The following is a 23939-nucleotide window of genomic DNA, read 5'->3' as shown; positions in this document are numbered from 1 at the left end:
TTATGCATAAGAGGTATATAATTCCTTGTTTGCGCTTATAATTCATATTTTGTCCGTACTTGTCGCTGAAGTTGCTTATATCGATCTCTTGCCTCTCTATGCCATATAAGGGAGTGATGCTGTAAAAATACTACTATATACATGTAAATATTTGACGCATGTTAATATATAATTTTTCAAAATAGTTGGTTCGAAATAGTTAATAGCTTTTTTTTTTAATATTTACGTTATCTACATGATAATATTTTTATAAATTACTAAACTAATAAATCAGGAATCATACAGATATGACGTAACCTCAAATTTTCGAGGCATCATTATAAAGGTAATGTTGGGAATTAAACAATTTTTTTTGTTTTAATTTCTCCTATACAAATATAATTTAAATTAATAAATTAAGGAAATGAAATCAGTTTCAGGTAAAATTTGTGTTAGAATAAGAGAATAATCTTTTTTTTTTTTTTTTTTTTTTTATATATCAAAATATAAAGCATTTCAGTAACTTTGTGTATAACACAAATCATTTATTTGATGCAGATGATCTCCCTTAAAACGTTAGCAAAAATTGCTAGTATTACTGGTTTTGTAGTAGCTGGAATGGGATATGCATTTCGCTTCAAATTACAGAATGAGCTTCGTGAAATTGAACTGTATAAAGATGGAATGCAATATTTATACAATCATCCAAAAGCATTAGATTTATTAGGAATTCCAATACAAGAAAAAAGAGTGAATATAAGTGATGAGAAAAAAAATGGATCAGAGAAAAATATTACTTGGCTTACAGTTCCTGTCAAGGGATCTGAAAAATCTGGGGAATTACGTATCGAAGCTTTTATAGATGAAAATTCGGAGAAAAAATTGATTGCCAATATTTATAAGGTAGAACTGACGATTAAAGAAATACCTAATAAAGTGTTTGTGATCAAAGATGACAGTTCATTTGTGCCAAATATATCATAGTTAGATTTTTTGTATATTAATTATAAAAAATTACTCTAATGTAATCAATATTTGTTTATGTATATAAAAAAAAAAGGACATGTATGTTCGCATTAAAATAGATATTTATTTCCATGTTATCTAAATGTTTGTAATGGCATATCTGTAATGCCTTTAGGAACTTTCAAACCACGTCTAGTATATCCTAAAGCAGCTTGTATAATATATATTGCAGCCTCTGTAGTTAATTTAACATCACGTTGATCACCGATATAAGGATTTACTTCCACTAAATCAATAGCATTTAATCTATGCGTCCTATGCACTTCTTCCATTATATGAATTGCCTCTCGAAGAGTTAATCCACCACGTACTGTTAAAAAATAAACAAGATAATGTTTATTTATAATATAATTCATAAAATTTGTATTAAATTATAAAAATTTTATGTTACATACCTGCAGTTCCTGTACTTGGAGCTTCTAAGGGATCTAGAGAATCAATATCAAAACTAACATGCAATGATTTTACTCCTTCAGGATCAATTCTATCCAATGCCATAGAAATTGTATTATGAATACCTGAAATAGATAATTTATAGTAAAGATAAAGATGAAAGTTCAATTTAGAAAATAAAGATTACCAAATCTTTCAACATCTTCCATTCCAAAAGCAGAAATACCAAATTTTTCAATAACTAATCTTTCATAACTATCTACAGATCTTAATCCAATATAAGCCACATTTCTAATAGATAACCTGTAATTATATATACACACATTATATATGTTCTGTCATAGAACATAAATTCGTTTCACGTTAAAATAAATTCATATTTATTTAATGTTTAAATAATTAAAGACATAATATATAAAGTTACATTGGTTGTTGCCAATCCATTCCAGGTAAATGTGGCCAGTAATCAGAAAGTTCAGTTGTTAATAATGCTACAGGCATTCCATGAACATTTCCACTTCCACTAGTTTTATTAGTATTTAAATCAGCATGCGCATCGACCCATAGTACTGCAACATCTTTCATTGCCTATAGTGATAGAAAGTTAGTTTAATATCTATTATATATTATTCGTTGAAAATAAATCATTTTTTATTTTAAAACATACTTTAACATGACCATCTATAGTACCAATGCCTACGCTGTGATCTCCTCCAAGTGTTAATACACATCGGCCATCTTTTAATATTTGTTGAACTTGTTCAGATAAAAGTCTAGTACATGCTGCTACATCTCCTAAATGTGTCATATTATTAACATCACTTGTATCTTTTGCTTCATATTTTATATCTCCATAATCTTGGACATCTAAGCCTATTAGAAATATATAATTTTTAAGTAGATCTATAATTTAAATATTTACAATGAAAATTAATTACCCAATATTTCTAATTCTTTTATAAGACCAGTTTCTCTGATTACTTTAGGACCTAGAGCAACACCTTCCTTTCGCTACAACATATTGAGAAAAAGAAAGAGTATTTAATATTTATAATTTATTCATAATTATTATCAATAAAATGAGATATTATAATTTAAATATACCTGTCCTTTTTCAAAAGGCACGCCAATTATACCAACTTTATTATAATTACGTGTACTAAACATTCTTATAATCGTTCGAAATTGAGGTAACATTTTGTTTACACGTTCTATCTACGATATACGAATGAAACTTTAGATGAATATTTTTTTAGAACTATCGAGATTATTACACTTTGACCTATAAATATGATAAAACATGTGCAGCATCTTATAAAAAAGATGTATTACAACATATTTCTGATATGATACTAATGCCGGTTACGCAACATACTTAGTATTGACTTCGTTTATAATCCATATATATTCTCGTTAAAATTTATATAAAATGCTATTAAACTAACGATAAATAAATATTTATTTAATTTTATCAATTACATTTAATTATACATGTTAACAATTACAAATATAAAACTGTGATTGTTGATAATAGATGGTATTATAATCAAGATTTTAATGTTATAGAACATTTTTTTCAGTGCTCTTTTGTATAAAGGGAAGAATTCTCTATAAAAAGAAAAAAAAAGAAAAAAAAAAAAGAAAAAAAAAAAAAAAAAAAAAGAAAAAAAAATGTATGTACTTTTCAAAATAAGCTATTTCAAAAATAACACATTTTATGTTATTTTCTATAAATTTATTTAGGTCCAAGCATATTTTCAGGTCTGACCCATTGATCAAATTGTTCAGCAGTTATTCCATTTTTCAATGCAGATTCTTTTAAAGTACTTCCTTCTTTATGAGCCTGTTTAGCGATAATAGCAGCCTAAAAAATATTTTTTGTCAAATTTATGAATCACATTAGTTTATATTAATTATTATAATGAAACAAACGTACCTTATCATATCCAATGTGTGGATTAAGAGCAGTAACTAACATTAAGCTTTCGTTCAATAATTTGCTTATATGATCCTTATTTGCTTTTATTCCAACAACGCAATTCTTTGTAAACGATACAGCAACATCTCCTAATAATCTTGTAGATCGTAATGTATTGGCTACTATTACTGGTTTAAATGCATTAAGTTCGAAATGACCATTACTTCCAGCAATAGATGTGGCAACAAGATTTCCCATCACTTGACAACAAACCATTGTAACTGCTTCGCATTGAGTAGGATTAACTTTTCCTGGCATAATTGAACTGCCTGGTTCATTTTCCGGTAAGGATAATTCTCCTAAACCGCAGCGAGGACCACTTCCCAAAAATCGAATATCATTTGCTATCTGATAAGTGAATAAAAATAAGTTTATACAAACTGTATGTTACATAATATAAAAAAAAAAAAAAAAACATATATACCTTCATCATAGATACGGCAACGGTATTTAATGCACCATGTACTTCAACCAGAGCATCATGCGTAGCAAGACCTTCAAATTTATTTGATGTTGGGACAAATGGTAAATTAGTTAACTTAGCAATTCCTGCAATTGCCTTTTCACTAAATCCTTTTGGCGTATTTAATCCTGTCCCAACTGCTGTACCACCTAATGCTAATTCATATAACCGTGGAAGAGTATCTTTAACTCTACAAATTCCATTTTGAATTTGTGTTGCATAGCCTAAAATTAAAAATCTTATATTAGATATATGCTAATCAATTTTCAATTATTTACATTTCTTTGATCAAATTTTAAACCTGAAAACTCTTGTCCCAATGTAAGAGGTACTGCATCTTGTGTATGAGTTCTTCCAATTTTAATTATATCCTTCCATTCTTCTACTTTTGATTTTAATGCCTCTAATAAACATTCTAAACCTGGTAGAAGTACTTTGTTAATTTCTAATGCTACAGCTATGTTCATTGCACTTGGAAATGTGTCATTAGAACTTTGTGACTTGTTTACATGATCATTGGGATGAACTGGTATTTTTGATCCAAGTTTTCCACCAAGTAATTCAATTGCGCGATTGGAAATCACCTATTTAACATATTTTTGAGAGAGAGAGAGAAAAAAATAAAGAAAAACTATATGAAAGCATTACAAGTATATTATAGAAGCTTAAATATGTTAAGTTAAATATGAAAAACAAACCTCATTAACATTCATATTTGTTTGAGTTCCAGAACCTGTTTGCCAAATCACTAATGGAAAATGTTCATTATAAAGTTTACCACTTATAACATCATCAGCAGCCTTACTAATAGCATCAGCGATTTTTGGGTCCAACCCAAATTCTTTATTTGCTTCAGCTGTAGCTTTCTTTAATATTCCCATTGCAACAATAATACCATACTAAAAAGATTAATAAATGTTTATAAAAAAAAAAAATTATTAATACTAAAAATTAAATATATTAATATAACGAATATATATTTTTATAAGAATTTAAATATATATTATATTATAATAAATATATATAATAATAAGTATATATTATATTAAATTATATTATATATTGTTATATAATATAACAATATATCTTACAGGCATGCGTTCAAATGAATCTCCAATGGCAAAATTCATCATCGATCGTACAGTCTGTGCTCCATAATACTTATCATTAGGAACTTTTAATTCTCCAAATGTATCTTTTTCAATTCTGTATCCTTGTTTCTCACAATTCTGGAAAAATGATTGAAAGCTTAATATATTAATAAAAACAATATCATACAATTATTTATAAAAGTAATTTTACCATCTTTGAGTTAGTTGATATATATTAATAATAACAATAAAAAGTATATGTTTATCTCAATATGGAAGCTGTGGAAGTGAAGGATAAAAGAATATGTAATAATGTGAATTATGAGATAAATGGTAGAATAAATGTTGGTGATATATGTGACCATACATAATCAGTATTATGTAGAGTGATTAAACTGTTCACAATTTATATGGACAAAAGCAATTGCACATAAATAATATAGATAATATTTTATAACTTTTGAAATAAGATAGATTAATACTTAAGTGATTTCTTTTTCTTTTCTTTTCTTTTTTTTTTCTTTTTTTGTAGAAAATTTTAAAGAAATATGTACGGATTATCCAACTTTACATAATTTATTGAAGATAATTGAAAAGAGATTGCTAGATCATTTGTTTCGCTTTGTCTTTTTTTTTCTTTCTTTTTTTTTTTTTTTTTATCATTCAAATGACAGAGACATCTTTATTAAATATTAATTAACATATCATATCCTTTTTAACACAAATATTATACACTAAATAAATAAATAAAAATCGATATCCTTTTAGAAACGCCGTGAACAATTTTATCTTAAGTTGGCACTTGAATGATTACATAAAACCAGCATCTCATTTGTTATCACAAGAAAAATACTAATTTCCACTTTTTTTTTGTTCCTTTGTAACACGGGATAAAAGAATCTTTGATATATGTTTTGTTTTGTTTTTTGTTTTTTTTTTTTAATTATATATCACGTTTATATCGTTACAATGTCATTCAAATTTAATTTAATACCTGTCTACTGTTGCACGTTCGTGATGTGCTTAAGGACAATCTTAAATTAAGAATTACTGGAAGATCTTTGAAATGACAAAGATTGAAAATTCGGGACTTGAAAATATTTAATGCCATTTTTTTTTTTTTATGGGTTTACTGCTATTTAAATTAGTTCACTATTTATATATACATATATGTATATATATATATATGTATATATATATATGTATGTGTGAATAAACGTGATGTATCTCTGAATGTCTCTTAATTTTTCTAAAGGAGACGATGAACGAAACGGCACTTATAAGATAGTCAATAAGATTGAACGGAATGTATACTCGTAGAAATAATAAATAATTCGTGATTGTGTTAACAGGCGGCGCTGAAGTCGACTATTATACAATTTTGGTTAATTTTTGTTTTGTTTCGTTTTTCTTTTTTTTTCCTTTATTTTATTTTTTTTTTTTTTTTAACGTATTTCATTATTTTAAGTAATTATTGATCGAAGATTATTAATATACACGTAGAAGATAATTAAATAAATATTAAAATTTATATATTTCATGGGAAATAAATCACTAGAAAATAAATATACAATGGATATGATTGAAAAGTATAGGAGATGGTAATACGTGAGATGTAATTTTTCTTTTCTCTTTTTTTTTCTTTTTTTTTTTAAGTAAAAAAAATATAAATTTATACGAAAAAAAATTATTTCGAATTTTTCTTTTTCTTCGTAAAGCTTATTTTATAAATTTAATAGGGAATTTATTCCGGCGGAAGTCGTACCTTCATTGGAAATATATCCCATCGTTTATAATACTAATTATATTTTTTTTTTTTTGAACACGAACGAATGTTTACGTTACTTGAAAGTTTTATATATATCGTTAATATCAATGTGTAAAATAAATAAATAAAGACAATAAATAAAGTGTATCTTCAATATGTATCAATAAGATGATGATAACTTTTATAATTGATGATTTTTCAATTGATATTTATGTGTAAATCTAATAAAAGTATATATATTAGAAAAATTATTGAAGATGAGTGTAGATACTACGTTACATAACGACAAATGGTAAATGATAATACATTTTTTTTTTATTTTTCTTTTGTAAAATTATTACAATATCTATCAAATAGATAAAACATGAATGTATTTATACGCATATACAGCCAAACTAATAGTATCAAATGCAAAAGATCAACGTATATGGATTGGGATGAATATTTTATGGCCGTAGCATTTTTAGTTGCAAAGCGTAGTAAAGATCCAATTACTCGTGTAGGAGCTTGTATAGTTGATAATGATAACAAAATAGTAGGTGTTGGATACAATGGTATGCCCAGAGGTTGTAGCGATGATATATTTCCTTGGGAAAAAAATTCTGTCAATAAATTGAATGAAAAAAGGCTATACGGTAAGAATATGGCATTGGTATTATATTATTTTAAAATTAATTAATTAATGATAATAATTTATCTTTACAGTGTGTCATGCGGAAGTTAATGCTATCTTGAACAAAAATTCTAATAAATTGAAGAAGTGTAGAATGTACGTTGGTCTTTTTCCATGTAATGAATGTGCAAAAGTAATTATACAATCTGGATTGAAGACTATTATTTATATGTCAGATAAATACAGTCATAAAATTAAAACCATAGCAGCAAAAAGAATGTTTGATGCCGCAAAAGTTATGTACATGTATGTTTTTAATTTCTTTTTTAAACTATTATACTTAATGGATATTTAAAATATTAAAATTTATTTTGCCTTTTATTATAGACGATATATACCTAAGAACGATAAAATTGTGATTGATTTTAATGAAATTAATTGTTTTTCAAATATGAAAAATTTGGTATCTGACGTTGTTGAGACTGACTGTGACGTACAGAATCACAATGATAACTATTGTGATGTATCAACTTTATCATTGGAAAATGATAAAAGTTCGACGAGTGCAGAGAAAATCGATGAAGCGAGCGAAGAGAGAAAAAAAATTCAATTGAAATGAAAAGTTTAATAAAATAATATTTTTATATTGATTATGTATATATTTGTTTATTTATTATTTATTTTCTTCTTGACATGGTATAGGTCAAATCTTATTTAAATAAGAAGTCACCATGAAGTCACAATTGTGACTTACTGCTGCAAAGATTGGTATTCTCAGAAATATCAGTCAATATTTACATATAAAATTTAATGAAGAATAGGTACAAACGCAGATAGAGAATACCATTTCTTTTAATTTTTTTTACACATATAGTTTAGTTTTATTTTCCACTTTTATCGGTTTAGTGGATATATAAGAAATAAATAAACTAATGTACAGAAAATGAATTAATTTTTGTAATAATACAAGTATAATATTAAGTATATATAACACAGTAGTTTTTCTTTTATGAATTATCTGCTGTACAAATGTAATGGATGAGAAAGGATATAGTATGGCATGATAGAAGCATGTAGTACAACTTCTTTGAAACAGTAAAATAAGGACAATTGAAACTACATGTTTAATGTCTCTATATCGTTATAGTAATAGAATGATTCTAAGTCCAAAATTTTATATATTTTTATATATATATATATTTATTTATATATATATATATATATATATATATATATATATATATATAAGTATATATGAATATGCTTATGTACATACTATACATGTGAAAATTCATTAAAATTTAAAATGTCTTTTCTTTCTTTTTTTTTTTGTCGTTTGTTAGAAATTTAACAAGAAAAAGTATATTATGAAAAAGGACTGTTCCATGAATTAACTGTATGAAGAAAAGTGTACATAATAATTTTCTTTTTCCATAAACATTGGAACAATGTAATTTATATAGGATATAGGTAAAATATTTACATCTATATCTTATCTAAATCAAGAATCAAGGCAAGGACTAAAGGCAAATCTGGATTTAACATCTGAAAAATATGTGCGATCCTTACTCAGCATTATTTATTTTTCTAAATTATTTATGAGCGTGATAGAAATTTTCATGACCAGAGGTAACAACTTTCGATAAAGATTGGAGCAATTAATATATAAACCTTGTTTGAGAGATTGAACAGTCACATATAGAAGTTGCGTTGTATACTAAAAAAAAAAAAAAAAAAAAAAAAAAAAAAACGAAAAAAAAAATCAAAAAAAATAAGAAAAAAAAAGGAAAAAAAAAATATATATATATATATACCAAAACGAATAACATAACAGTTAACGCATTAATTCATCGATAAAGATGCATCGTTGGGAACTTACGAAGAAAGATGATACTCGATGTATCATAGAATTTCGAAGGAAATTTTCTACACTGTATAGAAATATTTAATATATAATTCGTTATTCAAGCTGTGACAATATGTATAATGATCAGATGACTACCGATGAAAACGAATGATACTTACAGATAAGATGCTTATTTGTAGCATTAATTGCATAGCCCTGAGAACACATACCATGCATTTACAAAATGAACAGCTTTTTTTCTTTGTTTTTCTCTTTTTTTTTCTTTTTCTTTTTCTTTTGCTTTTTCTTTCTTTTTTTTTTCTTTTCTTTTTTTTTTTTCTTTTTAAAAGTTGTGTGTATCGTTTTGCGATTATTTGATAATATTTTCATACAAGATTCCATCGATTTCTATATCTTTTATATTCGATATTTAGCATTTTCAAATTGTGGGAGGATAGACTTTAAGTATAATAAATATTGTTAATATTATAATTGATTACAATTGGACGTAGCTATCTTACGAGACGTTCGCGAATTTACCATGGAGCGAGTATGTGAACCATAGCACGTCCATACAGAATAATAATTTCTCGACTGAAAGAAAAAAAAAAAAAAAAAATTATATCCTACTATACCATGGAAAATAGATAGAGACTGGAGATAGATTATATATTGGCAAAGTATTGCTGGAAGTATGTACAAAGATTATTATTATTATTATTATTATTATTATTATTATTATTATTATTATTTTATTATTATTATTATTATTATTATTATTATTATTATTATTATTTTATTATTATTATCATCATGATCATGATCATGATCATGACCACTGTCGTCATCGTAATCTTCATCGTCATCATCATCATGAATATCATCGTTAACATTATCGTTATCGTTATCTTGGTAATTATCATTCTACGATATCGATGTCGTTTTTTAAACTGAGAAACCTTCGCTAAGAAAGAATCGTAACTTATGAGTATCTATTTAAATATCTCAGACGAAAGCGAGGTAATCATAAAGATTCTCGATTTATACCGGTAGGCTTCACTGTTATTTTTATTAAAACTCCTGTAATCCTGTTAACACATACAGATGCATGATATTCGTTTATCGACACTTATTGATTTCAATTTATAAGATACTTTGGTAATTTGCGTATACAATACGCACAGTTTAATGATTCTTAATAGTAACTTTCACAGAGACTTTCGTAGATGAGCACAACTACTTTTTCATTTAATAAACTGTTCGATGGAATATCATCAGGGTCTCCAATCAAAACGCAGATCATTACCCTGAACGAACGAACGAACTAATCAAACACGCGTGTGTATTTTCTTTGTTTATTTATTTATTTGTATGTATGTATGTATGTATGTATGTATGTATGTATGTATGTATGTATGTGTGTATGTATGTGTGTATGTGTATCTGTCTGTCTGTGTCTGTTTATCCGTGCATGTGTATGTATATTTTGTTTTCTAGAGAAGAAAAAACATTAGAAATATCGCATATTCACTTGATTTAACCAGTTCACAAGATGATGTAAGACGAACCAGAAGAATTAGTCAGTTTATACGATATGGAACGAGGTCCATTCAACTGCAGCGACGGACATGCATGGTACAGTTTTAATCGATGCTCGATGATAGTCTAAGTTTACGCGGACTCTACACAGTAGAGTGTAATATTTAGGCATCGCTGGAGACAGTACATCCCTTAATATTTGAGTAGAAATACTCATTAAGCGCGCGCGTTATGAATGTATACAAGTCTTGTTTGTTTGTTTCTTTGTTTCTTTGTTTTTTTTTTCTTTTTTTTTTTTTCTTTGTACCAATACGTTAGTCTTGCACGTCTTATTTTACACACTGCACCGCTCCCCATTCCCTAACCCCTTTCCTATCCACTTCTCTATAAACCCCCTCCCCCCCACCCCCATCCCTCCCTACCCACCCTACCAAGTACACTGTTATTAATATTCTTCACTTTTATAGCCAGTCCTCTTACGGTAATATTTAAGATCGTCGAGCTCTTGAGAAACTAAGAGCATTTTGATCAATTTGTTCCAATTCTTTCATTCTTTCTTTTCTTATATTTTTTCTTCTATAATATTAATCTATGCCAGTCCTTCTGTTAAATTATATTAAAATTCGGGACCTTATTTAGGAGTCTCTCTCTCTCGGTGCCGTCACATCTCGTCTTATTACAATTGATTAAGTTTCTTTATCCAGCACCGTTCCAGCCACTGTTCCATTCACTGTTTTACACTATATGTAGAAGATCTAGGAACAGCCATGGACCTATGGTACATACTGTCGCTACTTGTCTCATTGATCGCCAATTCTGTCTCTCTCTCTCTCTCTCTCTCTCGCTCTCTTTCTCTCTTTCTCTCTCTCTCTCTCTCTCTCTCTCGCTCTCTCTCTCTCTCTCTTTCTCTCTCTCTCTCTCTCTCTCTCGTTAATTTTTAAATTGAATAATTTTTCTTTTTTTTCGTTTTTTTTTTTTTTTAAATCTTTCGACGTAGATCGATAAGTTTCGATATTTCGCCTCTCACGATTGCCTCGCCTAACTACGTAGTAGCAAGCCAGTGACGACGCTAGATAGCGCGTACCTGGATCAGTTCTTAATAGAATTTTCCTTGTCTTGATGATTGGCAGTAGGTTTTGTTTCCTGCAGCCGAAACGCAGTAGCGTACGGGAAGAGTTTGTGACATTTTGATATAAATTCGGCTATCGTACTGTCGCAGTAACCAAAGTCACCGTTTTGCATAGATTCTAGCACCTTCGTGCAATTCTTAAGCGTCACATTTTCAAGTTCATCCGTATTCGTAACAAGAGACAAGGCTCTCGCTTGAGCCGACGGGTCTAAAAGATATAACATTCTTGCACCTTGAAGCAAATGCGGCAGAGAGTTCCTGTTTTTCTTCAAATATTCCGCATTCAATTGTACAGCCGTTGAATCTGAGAATATGTCTGCCGTTTGTCGCTTCACAACTTCACCTACTGCACCCTCCAATGACAAACGACTTGTATTCAATAAAAATCGCACCAAACACGTATGGAGATCTGGATTATTCGAGTCCAGCCTATGAGCACGCTTTATTGACCGCAACATTAATAAAGTACGACCTGGAAAAGATTTTGAATTAGTTCATTCATCGTCACCATCATCATCAATATTATCATTATAATCGTTGTCGTCGTTGTCGTCGTCGTTGTCGTTGTCGATATATTACTTGTTTTTAATTTTAATTCTCTATACAATCGTAATTTTTTCTTTGCATTTACACAAATTATAGTACTAATTATGTTTAAAAAAATATGTTGAATTATGAATATGAAGCGACAATTTAGTTTTTCATGATGAAATGAAAGAAAATTCTTTTAATGGAGAAAGAGGAGACATCATACTTGAAAATTATATAAATTAGAATATATATATATATGTTATATATAGATATACATAAGATATATAAGTTAGGAAGTTACTCTATAACACCATGCGTTATAAACACATATTTTACAATCTTGTGTTATAATTATAACACATGACGTATTATAGAAATTAAAAAAAAAAAAAAAAAAAAAAAAAAAAAAAAAAAAAAAAAAAATCGATAAAGCATCCCCCTTCATTTTTCACCCATTTCTATATTAATCCTCCCAATTGAAATTTCATTACCTTTACGAATGTAGATTTCAAAAGCCATTAGATGGGTTTCTATTCTATTTGCTGCTAGATCTTGAAGTGGTTGTAAAAACTTTATCGCTTGTTCCAAAGGATCCTCAACCTGAAAGTACATACATTCATCATTGATAAATCAAAACGAAAGGCTCGTTTGTAAAAATGATTGATAAAAAAAAAAAAAAAACAAAAAATTATAAGATTATAATAATATACCAACCCTTTCCAATTTCTCTGGAATAAGTTCGTCCAATGTAGGTTGTTCTAAATCAGGATCTGTTTGTTGTCGAGACTTGTTATGTTGTTCCCTTTTTTCTTGAGCTTGGGCAGCCTGTTGTCGTTCTAATTCAGCCTTCCTACGTTGCTTTCTCTGTTTGTTCCTAAGCTTCTTCAACTCAGACGGTGCCAAATTTTCTGTTGACGATAAAAAGAAAAAAAGAAAAAAAAAGGAAGAGAAAGATTAAAAAAAAAAAGAAAAGAAAAGGAGAGAGAGAGAGAGAGAGAGAGAAAGAGAGAGAAAGAGAAAAATCAATTTTAACTTTATCAAATTTTAAATGATTCAAATAGATAAGTAATGTTAAATTCAACGTTAAGATCTCTCGTTCGTTACTTCAACGCTGTCACTTTTACTCAGAGAATTTTATTAGCCAAGGTCAAGTGGTATACCGTGACCAGGTAGCAATTATTCGAATAGATTTCGCAAAGTCTTTCCAGTTTTTCCAAGAACGGAACGGAACGTACAGAGAAAGAGAGAAAGAGAGAAAGAGAGAAAGGTAGAAAGAGAGAAAGAGAGAAAGAGAAAGAGAGAAAGAGAGAGAGATCTACTGTAAGTGGTTTCGTTAGTGATTATATGGCATGCATGCACGTGTCTCGCGTCTTGTTCGATCACGTGCAGAGCTCCCCCCCCCCGTCACCTCCCCTAAGTATTATACCGATCCCGATTTATACGTACAAGTGCCAGAAGTATAATAGAAAGGATCGTAATGATCGATCGAACGATGACCGATAATGTGACATACAAGGTGTACCTAATTATCTTTTCCGGTTATTAACCAACATGAAAACTGATTTGTACGTAATATAAATACTTTCAAAGATCCAAACGACAGGATGAGGAAATTTGTTTGATTTTTCTGCTTTTTTCTTTCTTTTCTCTCTTTCTCTCTCTTTTTTTTTCTTTCTTTCTTTTTTTTTTCTTTTTTTTTTTTTTTTAATAAATTTTTTAACTTCACTCGACTTTGTTTTAAATTGCACGGACAAATAATTCACAAGCAATCAATTCGAATGCATTCGATAATAAGATCTCTTAATAGTACAAAAGAAATTTGTTTTATATTTTGTTTATGTTCGCTTAAAGTTTTCAATGTCATTTGAAAATATTCCTTGTTTGTAATGATATAATAAATTAATACTTAATTTGTTCGTATTGATACGAACAAATGATTTCTACGTAATTAATTTGCATACTACTTTCAATGATCCTTAATAGTGTAAAAAAAAAAGAAAAAAAAAAAAAAAAGAACAAAAAAATTTGTTCTATTTCTTTCTTAAAAATTGTTAACGTCATTCAATTTTTAATACTATTACAATTGAATTGATATATCCAATGTAAATAGGAAAAAATTTCATTTACTTGTCTTATGCAAAACAAGTATGATCTATGTAAATATATATACCTACATATATATATATATATTTATGTATATAAATCGTTGCGTCATATGAATTCCACATGTTCGACGAATTTTAATTACTTTCGAATTAATAATGAACTTATAGAGCAACAAGGAAACACGCTTTCCAATTATATAACGAATAGCCAAAGTTTTATTAGCCGAGAGCACTGATATGCTCCGTAAATTCGGCCATAAATAGTATAGAAGTTGCCAAAGAAAGAGAGCTTCGATTTCATCGGCAAAGATATTTCCTGTTGGAGGATTGCATAAAAAAAAAAAAAAAAAAAAAGAATTATCCCTTTTTTCTTTTCTTTTTTACTTTTTTTTTTTTTTTGAATTTTTCCCTCTGTGCGAAATAAATAGATTGAATAGCGCGAAGAGAGAAAAAAAGATGTACAAAAATGTTTGCAATGCAGATTGTAAAACAAATTTTTCTGTTTTGTTTTTTTTTTCTTTTTTTTTTGCAGTAGTTCACATTCTTTCTTACACAAATGGCAAAAAAAGAAAGTTTCAGAGTTATGATGCAGAATTTGATTCCTGTAGCATAAAAAAAAAAAAAAAAAAAAAAAAAATTTGTGGAAAATTAAATTATATTATTTACGCGAACGAATCTCACTTGTCAACAAATTCGATAAGAATGAAAATGTTGAATGTCGAATTGCGAAAATTGTCAATGGAAATGATCAATGTTGATTTATTTATTTTTTTTTTTTTTTTAATAATTCATTTTTCTCACAAGTGTTATACGAATACGGTAGATTTCGCATAAACTCGAATGCAACTCGGAGAGAAGAACTAGTCACGATCTCTTAATTAGAAATGGGTATGCAAGAATCGTATATCCTTGATAAAGAAGCAGAGAGGACCTTGCACGCTTCGTGAGTACGCGTAGGAATGTGGAGCAAGTATAGCTCGTAACCGGCACCAATGCGAAACATTTATGCTAATCGCATCCCTCGATAAAAGGCACGCGATTAGATGTATCTCGTGTATTTAACTCTCTAACACGTAATCTAAATTCTATTACTTTATAATCAATTATTGTTACTTATTCATTCCTTTTTCTTTTATCGAGAATAATTTAAACAATTTTTCTTTTAAACGTTTAAATACTTTTTCTAAATTATATATATGATTGACCAATTTTCAATATATTTTATATATAAATATAAAATATTTTATATCTAAATAAATAATATAAAATTTATAATTAATATCTGTATTTTAATTTGATAATAATATACTATTATATATAAAAAGAATATCGTATTGTAATTATATATTATGTTATATTATATATATATGTATATATAATATATATAATTAATATAATATAATATAGCATAGTATTGAGTTATATATAGTATATAATAGTAAAATATATAATAAACAATGAAGAAAGAAAGAATATATAATATTGTTAATTTAAATATAAAATATTAAAAATTTCAATTATAATTATTGGCCAACCCTATACATAATATACACATAAATCATTTATAATGTCTTACTATGTATTTATTATATTATCTTATTATCCTTTTTCTATTCTATAGTACAGAATATTAGTACACATTAATAACTTCTATATACTATTGAAAATCTGATAAGCAAATGATAATTATTTTCTCATCATTATGACAATGATGAAATGTAAATAATAAAAATTGAAAGTATCTAATCTGTTAAAAGATATATAAATGGTTCTTCATTCATATAGATATTAAATAATTATTACATGAAATTATTATAGTATAATAAATAATTGAATGTGAGAATTCTTTTAACTTAGAACATCTTCAGACTATAATCATTAATGAAAGTAACAATTGAAAAGCATGAGTCACATAGTTTAGTCATATTAACTATCTAATCATTATATTATTTTGTTCTCTATCGTTCTTACTCGAATCCCACAATGCTAATTCATCGGATATTTATCCCATAGTTTAATCCATTCCTTCCAAGAAAATTCTATGGGAAATTTTTCTAATCATTTTTCCTGTCCTTCCACATAAATATTATTCGATCACATATTTTTAATTCATTAATTTTTTATCGTAAAAATTTATTCATAAATTTATTAATGATATATTATATATCATTATTAATCGTTCTCTCGAAATATCTATAGATCTAATGATATTAAACAAAACGATTGGATTAAATGTAAATATTAAAATTTTTTTTTACCGAGTTTAATATGCGGCGAAATAATAATAATAATAATAATAATAATAATAATAATAATAATAATAATAATAATAATAATAATAAAATAATAATAATAATAATAATAATAATAATAATAATAATAATAATAATAATAATAATAATAATAATAATAATAATAATAATAGCTGCTTGAAAACAAATTGGATTTACTTTTTTTTGATTGCCAATTGACTGTTCAGTCAATAATAATCATGTGTTCTAAATTAGTGTTGTATATATATATATATATATATATATATATATATATATATATATATTTAAAAATAAAGTATTTTACGTATCCTAATATTTTCATAAACTAGAAGAATAGAAAATTTAGGATGTATAATTAAAAGAAATAGAAAATTAAGGTGTATAATTAAAAAAATCTTTAAAATCGATTAACTTTGTTTTTAAAATTATGCCGATAATTGACTTTAAAATGACTATGAAATTAATTTACGTGTAAAACTGAAAAATGTTAATGTCATTTAAATAACGTAACATATACTTTTGCAACGCACACGTCCATATTTTTTTCTTTTTTTTTTTTTTTTATGTTTTTTTTTCCTAACAAGCGAAGCGAATCGTTCCTGATTTTTTTATTTCTTTTTTTTTTTATTTTGTGATTTTCAATTAATCGATCGAAGTCATTTAAGAAAGATTTAACTTTTAAAATGTATAATTTTGAATTGATCGTACGTATTGGTACCGTTATAATACAATAGAATCAATTTTATTTTAACGATTCGACGTAGAACTTCCCACACACTTTTCCATTTCGTAGCATTTACCGTCATGGCAGATTGTTAACGTAACAGGTACCTTGCGTTTCGAGGTAAAGCGAAATGAAATCGTTTATCCGGTTATTTTCAATGCAAGACCGCGCCTTCAAAACGTCTTGTTGGCGGTACCATATTGTACACGTGATTATTACTCCCACTTTATATATCTAAGTATAAGCCAATTGCTATAAGCAAATAATCATGACTGATCGAGAAGAATAATCGATTTCCTTTCATTTCGATAATTATATCTTTTTTTCATTATTTATTTATTTATTTATTTATTTATTTATTTATTTATTCACATATGTATACGTATGTATGTATTTGTTTATTTTTATTTTTTTTTACGTAATTATATATATATATATATATATATATATATATATGTACAATCATACAGTGATAGACAAATGCAATCCAAAAGTATACATAAATATTGATTTTAATTGATGTAAATATTTTTATTGGTTTTTATTGGTTTTTATTTAATTTATTTTTCTTTTTTATGCAATTTTTACAGTATATATTTATTTTAATTTTTTTTTTCTTTTTATTAAGTAATAAATGACAAAGCTAACAGAGATATTGACAATATCAAAGTAATAATAATAATTAATGAAAGAGAAAAAAAAAGAAAAGAAAAAAAAAGAAAAGAAAAGCGATAGATTTAAATTTGCCAAGCAAAATAAGGACAACGATTAGGCAAAGTAGACCAACATAAATGATGGGTATAGCAAGGACAAAGTGAATGTAAAAGGATACTCTTCTAAGCAACAATTAGATGTCAAATTGATGAAGAAAGAAGACCGAGATATGTTGAAATGATATTTCACTTGTTCCTTAATTCATACAAACTCGAATACATTCGTGTAATATTCTTTTGACGATTTTTTTTTTTTTTTTTTAACGAAAATATGAAAGAATGTATTATGTTAAATTTTTTATTTATTAATTTTATTATATATATATATATATATATATATATATAGATATTAAATAATAAATAATAAATCTCTGCTTTTGTTAATTAAATCGTATTAATAGCATATACTATATAACCGATGAAATAATTTGTAAACACGATTATACACATAAAATATCAATGATTTATGAATGAAAAAGAAATTCTTTTCCTTTCGAGTCACGAATTATTTCTACAACATTAACGTGATCACGGAAATTCCTGTTATAATCTATATAATAATAATAATAACATCCGTGTTGGCAAGTTTGAAATCTGAATGAGCGGAAGTTCAAGAACGTACGGTTGTAAAAAAAGAAAAGAAAAAAAAAAGAAAAAAAAAAAAGAGAAAAAAAAAGGAAAAAAACATAAACCTCTGTCAGGTATAGTCGATGATGAAACACGTTATTTTCTATGAAAAATTTTCAATCGACGATGACGCTGCACAGCGGGAATCATTACAATTATTACATTGTTTTTTTTTCCTCTGTTATTTTACAATGAATCAAAAATTATTATTTCCGAAGAAAATAAAGAGGAATGAAAAAAAAAAAAAAAAAACAAATAGAATTTACCTAACGCTATATCTAAGAATAATTCTATTGTTTTTTCCTGTGTTGTTCTTTAAGGAAAAACCGAAAAAATGATAATTTCCAAAGGAAACAATAATAATAATAATAATAATAATAATAATAATAATAATAATAATAATAATAATAATAATAATAATAATAATAATAATAATAACAATAATAACAATAATAATAATAATAACAATAATTATAATAATGAAGAGAATAATTGATATAAAATAAATGACAAAATTATTGTAATTATTATAATTATTATTTTCATTTTCTATAGCTCTTTACGGTCGATCGAATATTATAATTTTAAAAGAAAATAAAGGAAACTAAAGAAAGCAAAAAAGGAACAAAACAAAAGGGAGATGGAAAACAAAAAAAAAAAAAAAAAAAAAAAATAAAAAAGAAATAATTTACATAGCGCTGGACGTCAGAATTATTATGGTTGATTTATTATATTTCCTTGTGCTCCTTGTGGACGATCGAGAATTATAATTTCTAAAGAAAAGAAAAAAAGAAAAAAAGAAAAAAAAAGAGAAAAAAGAAAAAAAGAAGAAAAAGATTTACATGGCGCCACATGATAGAATTAAATATTATAATTATTATAGACATTGTATTTTTATTTTTCTATGCTCTTCAAGGACAATCAAAAATGATAATTTCATACACGAAAGAGAAAAAGAAAAAGAAAGAAAAAAGAATTTACATGAAATGCATAATATTTGCATATGGTCAAATAGTGATCTGTCAGAGAACACCTTCGTATTCGTTTATTAAAATAAAGATTACAAAAAAAAAAAAAAAAAGAAAAAAAAAAAGATTATGAAACGTTCCTTCTTCATATCTTTTTTGATCTCGCCGACGATATCAACAACGATTGATTTTTTTATTGTTACTTTTTTTCTCCTCTGTTTTTAACTTTTTTTTTCTTTTCGTTTTTAATCGGCATAAGAGAGTTCGCAAGTTATTACAAAAGCGTCTCTTTTGCGTTTCTTATAAAGTCGTCCTTAAAACAAGTAGAAGAGAGTATGTATATAAAGAGAATATTATATATAAGAGTATTATATATATATATATATATATATATATATATATATATATATATATATATATAGAGCGATGAGACGCTTCGATTATCTCAATAATGGTCTGTACTTATTTTTGCGGGCTTATTAACGTTCCTTACATCGTTTTATGTGTGAGTTATAAAAAAAAAAAAATATCTTTTATCGAATCATGACGAAGTTTGTGTATGTATGAAAAAGATAGAAATAGATAGATAGATAAATAAAGAGAGAGAGAGAGAGAGAGAGAGAGAGAGAGAGTGTGTAAGAGAGAGAGAGAGAGAGTAAAGAAAATAAGAAAAAAGTTACACGAGGACACACAGAAGGCGTATTTTCAACAAAGTCGCCGACAATCAAGTAAACATTTAATCATTGTGCGAGGATAAATCAGAATGTTGCGTAAGATGCAACGGTAATGTTCTTACTATATCTGGTAATTGTTCGAAGGATTCCAGAAAATAAATAAAATAGAGAGAATCTCTTTATGAATACGTGTACGGTGTATATGTGTGCGCACGTGCATTTATGCATGGCACCTGTAAATACATATTACCTAATTTCATTCTATGACTAACGAACTAACAGTATCCGTTCTTATAACATTTCGACGAATTTATAATGCGTAAGCATAAAAGAAATTCGAAGAATACTTCGTATGATTTGCATGAAATTCCTAAAACGATCATCTTTAATATGGATCATTTAATAAGAGATCTTTCTGAGAATCTGTACGTCATCGATAATGCTTATTTCATAAGGACGTCAGTAAATGTATGACAAAAGTGAGAGAAAAGTTAATTATCTTTTTATAATTTCTGGGTTTTTATTTTTCTTTTTCTTTTCTTTTTTTTTTGTTTCTCTTTTTACACTTTTTCTTCTACTTTTCTTATCTTTCGTGTTTTCAGTTTTTTTTTTGTATGTTGATTCTTTTCGATGACGTTATAACGGACTAGGTAAAAAAATTGAATAAACGAGGTGTAGGGGGTAAAGGGAATGGGTGGGGTGAAATAACGTTACTCGGAATTTTCTTCGTTTTGTTACGAAGAATCTACTGAATATTTATAATAAAGAGATAGGTAGATGTAATTTGCCAGTGAACGTCTTTTTTTTATTTTTTTTTTTTTTAATATTTTGAACGTGAATGTTTTTTTATTTTTTTTTTTTTTTTTATCGAAATATGTGAATTTTAATGGAGATATATTCGAGAATGTGTAATCATTGGTGATCCAATTAATCCATCGATTACTTTTATATATATATATATAAACATTTCTTATATAAAAATAATTGATGTATAACATATAATTCATTTATATATTACTCTTTATTAATTCACGTTAATATTTATGTATACGAATTATTTATACATGATTATTATGTAATATATATATATATATATATTAATAATATAATGATCGATTAGTTGGATCACATCGATAATATTTATTTATATATAAATAAAATCAAATAAATCATCATCGATCATTTGTTAACAAATAAATAATATTTGTTTATAAACATTATTTATATATATATATAAAATAATAAAATTAAAATAAAGAAAAATTTCATTCAAACATTTTATAATGGTCGATAGATGAGAGATAGATAAAAAAAAAAAAATCTCGATCAGGTTTCGTATATTCACTAACACGATTTACTATACTATATGTTAGTACGTACGTATGTATGCACGTATGTATGTATGTACTTATGTATATTGGTATTCTCAGGCGGTGAAGGGTGCACGAACGTTCGGCTGGGCAAGATAGTTAGGGCGTGGCCCGTAAAGAGAAATAAGAAAGGGAGCGTAGACGGAGAGAATCAACCATGTGGGCCTTCCATCTACGAATGGAAAGGCCCCTACATCGTAAGGTCTAGCGAATACACGACGCCATTGGAATGTTAACTTCTCATGTCAGAATAAGAGAAAAAAAAAAAAAGAAAATAAATGAAATAAGAAAGATAAAGAAATAAAGAGAAAGAGAAAGAGAGAGAGAGAGAGATAAGAACCTTTCAAGTAGACTTTCATTGTATTTAAGTTGTTCGGAAAGTTCATGTCGATTGTCTTCCATTTTCAATGGGTCACATCATGGCATTGAAGTAAAAAAAAAGAAAAAAGAAAAAAAAAAAAAAAGAATTATAAAAATGTTATCAAATGCCTATATAATAAACGTGAACTAATTACGTAATACCTATAAAAAAAAAAAAAAAAAAAAAAAAAAACGTTTAAACTTCCGTTTCGATCATTTGAAATCATTTCTTTTATTTTATACTCTTTCAAATATTTGACACATGAAATTATGAAATATTTCTTAATTTCATTTTTCTTCCTCCTTTAAACGAACGAGATACTTAACTGGGAATTTGTAATGAATCTTTATATCATACATCATACACATACACACACGAACACTTATATGTATATATATATATATATATATATATATATATATATATAAATACATACGTATGATTTCTAATTAGATAATACATGCGATAAAATTTCTATTGTAAGCCGATTATTACTCGATCCCTACCGTGAAAATGGAAGTTTATAGAAAGAGAGGTGCGAACAAGTTTATACATAAGTTAGGCTCGATATTTCTCTCCTCTCCCAAATACGAATATTAGAATGGCTCGTATTTCCCTCGAAAGCTTTAACGCGAGGCTGCACATACCTTCTCTGTCGATTTCCCGTTTGGCCGAGGAACACACACACACACGTACACAAAAGAAAGGAGAGAATTATTATGCAACCTAGAACTCGAGCGAGCCTTCTTTCTTCCCCCTCCCTCCCTTCCTTCCCTTCCTCTCTCAACCCTAACGTTACGAGATCGAATATCACCATCATCTCCTTTACCAGATGGTACTAAACTTTTGATATTGTCCAGAAAAAAAAAAGAAAAAAAGAGAGGGAGACGAAGAGAAAAAAGGAAGAAAAAAAGAAAAAAAAAGAAAAAACAAAAGAAACTAATTCCATTCTTGCTTCATGCAGCAAAAACAGGAAGAAATCTATCGGGGAAATTAATTTACGTTTTGATATCTTTCAGTTCTTTTTTTTTTTTTTTTTTTTTTTTTGAATGAAGACGAAGGAGAAATTTGAATGAATTTATTTGTAATGTAATTTCATAGAAAGAGAGACAGAAAGAGAGAGAGAGAGAGAGAGAGAAAGAGAGAGAGAGAGAGAAAGAGATAGAAAATGAAATTCATTTCAAAATCGTAACTTTGATACACCAGATAAAAAAAAAAAACTAATTTAATTTCATTTCACATATTAGGGAAAAAAAAAGAGATATTAAGTATCGGGGGAGGGGGGGAGGGAGGGAGGGGGAATTATTTAATCCTTTAAATTCATTGAATTATTTTCTTCGAAGAAGGGTCCTTTCTCGAAGGGGCTTTTTTTTTTTTTTTTTTTTTATAGAAGGGCTAAATTCTCAGAGATTAAATAATAAATAAATAAATAAATAAACAAATAAAAGATAAAGAAAAAGAAAAGGAAAAAAATTTCGCAAAGAAGGAGAGAAAACGAAATTCGCTTCGAATTCGCGACGAATCAGAGGGAAAGTGACGAATGTGTGCGCTTGTATATAGATATAACCCGGTGTTGACATGTGCGCACTGTCGACGACGATGACACTTTCGCCCGTGGACTATTCTACCCGCGGAAGGTCATTGCTCGTGTAAAAATACTGGCAGCGCACCGAAACGGAATTCTTAATGACGTTTATGGAGAACGCGAGCGAACGGATCGACAGAGCTTCGCCACGAATTTCTAATTCCACAAGCGAAAGGGAAAATC

General features: G+C 27.2%; 5 protein-coding genes across 7 annotated transcripts in view; 2 read left to right on the top strand and 3 right to left on the bottom strand.

Moving 5' to 3' along the window:
- Positions 1-67: 67 nt before the first annotated feature.
- LOC118445325 (uncharacterized) lies at positions 68-980 on the top strand. Its single transcript, XM_035874644.2, has 2 exons — positions 68-325; positions 538-980. Exon 2 carries the CDS (start codon positions 538-540, stop codon positions 961-963), a length of 426 nt encoding a protein of 141 aa, XP_035730537.1. The 5' UTR covers positions 68-325; the 3' UTR covers positions 964-980.
- Positions 980-2728, bottom strand: arg (arginase). Its single transcript, XM_035874601.2, has 7 exons — positions 2503-2728; positions 2337-2409; positions 2066-2271; positions 1823-1986; positions 1586-1701; positions 1401-1523; positions 980-1315 (listed from the first exon to the last, which is right to left on the bottom strand). Exons 1-7 carry the CDS (start codon positions 2593-2595, stop codon positions 1080-1082), a joined length of 1011 nt encoding a protein of 336 aa, XP_035730494.1. The 5' UTR covers positions 2596-2728; the 3' UTR covers positions 980-1079.
- Positions 2729-2940: 212 nt separating this feature from the next.
- Positions 2941-6189, bottom strand: LOC118445299 (fumarate hydratase, mitochondrial). 2 transcript variants are annotated; one of them, XM_085654895.1, is made up of 8 exons: positions 5925-6180; positions 5142-5209; positions 4931-5068; positions 4538-4738; positions 4141-4423; positions 3801-4063; positions 3335-3724; positions 2942-3262 (listed from the first exon to the last, which is right to left on the bottom strand). In XM_085654895.1, exons 2-8 carry the CDS (start codon positions 5142-5144, stop codon positions 3134-3136), a joined length of 1407 nt encoding a protein of 468 aa, XP_085511021.1. In that variant the 5' UTR covers positions 5145-5209; positions 5925-6180; the 3' UTR covers positions 2942-3133. The 2 variants fall into 2 exon arrangements, with proteins under 2 accessions (XP_085511020.1, XP_085511021.1); XM_085654894.1 differs by lacking the exon at positions 5142-5209 and having other exon boundaries at positions 2941-3262; positions 5925-6189.
- Positions 6190-6734: 545 nt separating this feature from the next.
- Positions 6735-7968, top strand: LOC118442401 (deoxycytidylate deaminase). Of its 2 annotated transcripts, none has more exons than XM_085664673.1 (4): positions 6735-6990; positions 7056-7333; positions 7404-7617; positions 7699-7968. In XM_085664673.1, the coding sequence occupies exons 2-4, from the start codon at positions 7063-7065 to the stop codon at positions 7928-7930; spliced, it is 717 nt and encodes a 238-aa protein (XP_085520799.1). In that variant the 5' UTR covers positions 6735-6990; positions 7056-7062; the 3' UTR covers positions 7931-7968. The 2 variants fall into 2 exon arrangements, with proteins under 2 accessions (XP_085520799.1, XP_035723838.2); XM_035867945.2 differs by having other exon boundaries at positions 6736-6990; positions 7089-7333.
- Positions 7969-11623: 3655 nt separating this feature from the next.
- The window catches only part of Naa15-16 (N-alpha-acetyltransferase 15/16), a 42676-nt gene continuing 30360 nt past the window's right edge, over positions 11624-23939 (bottom strand). Inside the window, exons 9-11 of the mRNA XM_035870491.2 lie at positions 13071-13264; positions 12848-12956; positions 11624-12297 (exon numbers count right to left, since the gene is read on the bottom strand). Coding sequence (XP_035726384.1) covers positions 11786-12297; positions 12848-12956; positions 13071-13264 — 815 coding nt within the window. The 3' untranslated portion in view covers positions 11624-11785. The remainder of the gene's footprint in view (positions 12298-12847; positions 12957-13070; positions 13265-23939) is intronic.

Source organism: Vespa mandarinia, chromosome 2 (genome assembly GCF_050613455.1).
Source record: "Vespa mandarinia isolate Hongniang chromosome 2, ASM5061345v1, whole genome shotgun sequence".
Taxonomy (NCBI): Eukaryota; Metazoa; Arthropoda; class Insecta; order Hymenoptera; family Vespidae; genus Vespa; species Vespa mandarinia.
Note: the sequence above shows the minus strand (reverse complement) of the source record. Positions and strands in the feature narration are given on the sequence as shown.

What these genes read in the sequence shown, in the direction of transcription:
- LOC118445299 (XM_085654894.1), bottom strand. Translation starts at nt 6,041, where the DNA reads ATGGCATTAAATATTTTCAAGTCCCGAATTTTCAATCTTTGTCATTTC. An exon ending in ATTCATTTGAACGCATGCCT is followed by an intron (nt 4,739 to 4,930) that starts GTAAGATATATT and finishes TAATCTTTTTAG; the next exon opens with TATGGTATTATTGTTGCAAT. An exon ending in CACACATTGGATATGATAAG is followed by an intron (nt 3,263 to 3,334) that starts GTACGTTTGTTT and finishes AATATTTTTTAG; the next exon opens with GCTGCTATTATCGCTAAACA.
- LOC118442401 (XM_035867945.2), top strand. Translation starts at nt 6,956, where the DNA reads ATGAGTGTAGATACTACGTTACATAACGACAAATG. An exon ending in ACGTTACATAACGACAAATG is followed by an intron (nt 6,991 to 7,088) that starts GTAAATGATAAT and finishes ACGCATATACAG; the next exon opens with CCAAACTAATAGTATCAAAT. An exon ending in GCCGCAAAAGTTATGTACAT is followed by an intron (nt 7,618 to 7,698) that starts GTATGTTTTTAA and finishes CTTTTATTATAG; the next exon opens with ACGATATATACCTAAGAACG.
- LOC118445325 (XM_035874644.2), top strand. Translation starts at nt 538, where the DNA reads ATGATCTCCCTTAAAACGTTAGCAAAAATTGCTAGTATTACTGGTTTT.
- arg (XM_035874601.2), bottom strand. Translation starts at nt 2,595, where the DNA reads ATGTTACCTCAATTTCGAACGATTATAAGAATGTTTAGTACACGTAAT. An exon ending in TGCCTTTTGAAAAAGGACAG is followed by an intron (nt 2,410 to 2,502) that starts GTATATTTAAAT and finishes AATATGTTGTAG; the next exon opens with CGAAAGGAAGGTGTTGCTCT. An exon ending in GGAAGATGTTGAAAGATTTG is followed by an intron (nt 1,524 to 1,585) that starts GTAATCTTTATT and finishes TATCTATTTCAG; the next exon opens with GTATTCATAATACAATTTCT.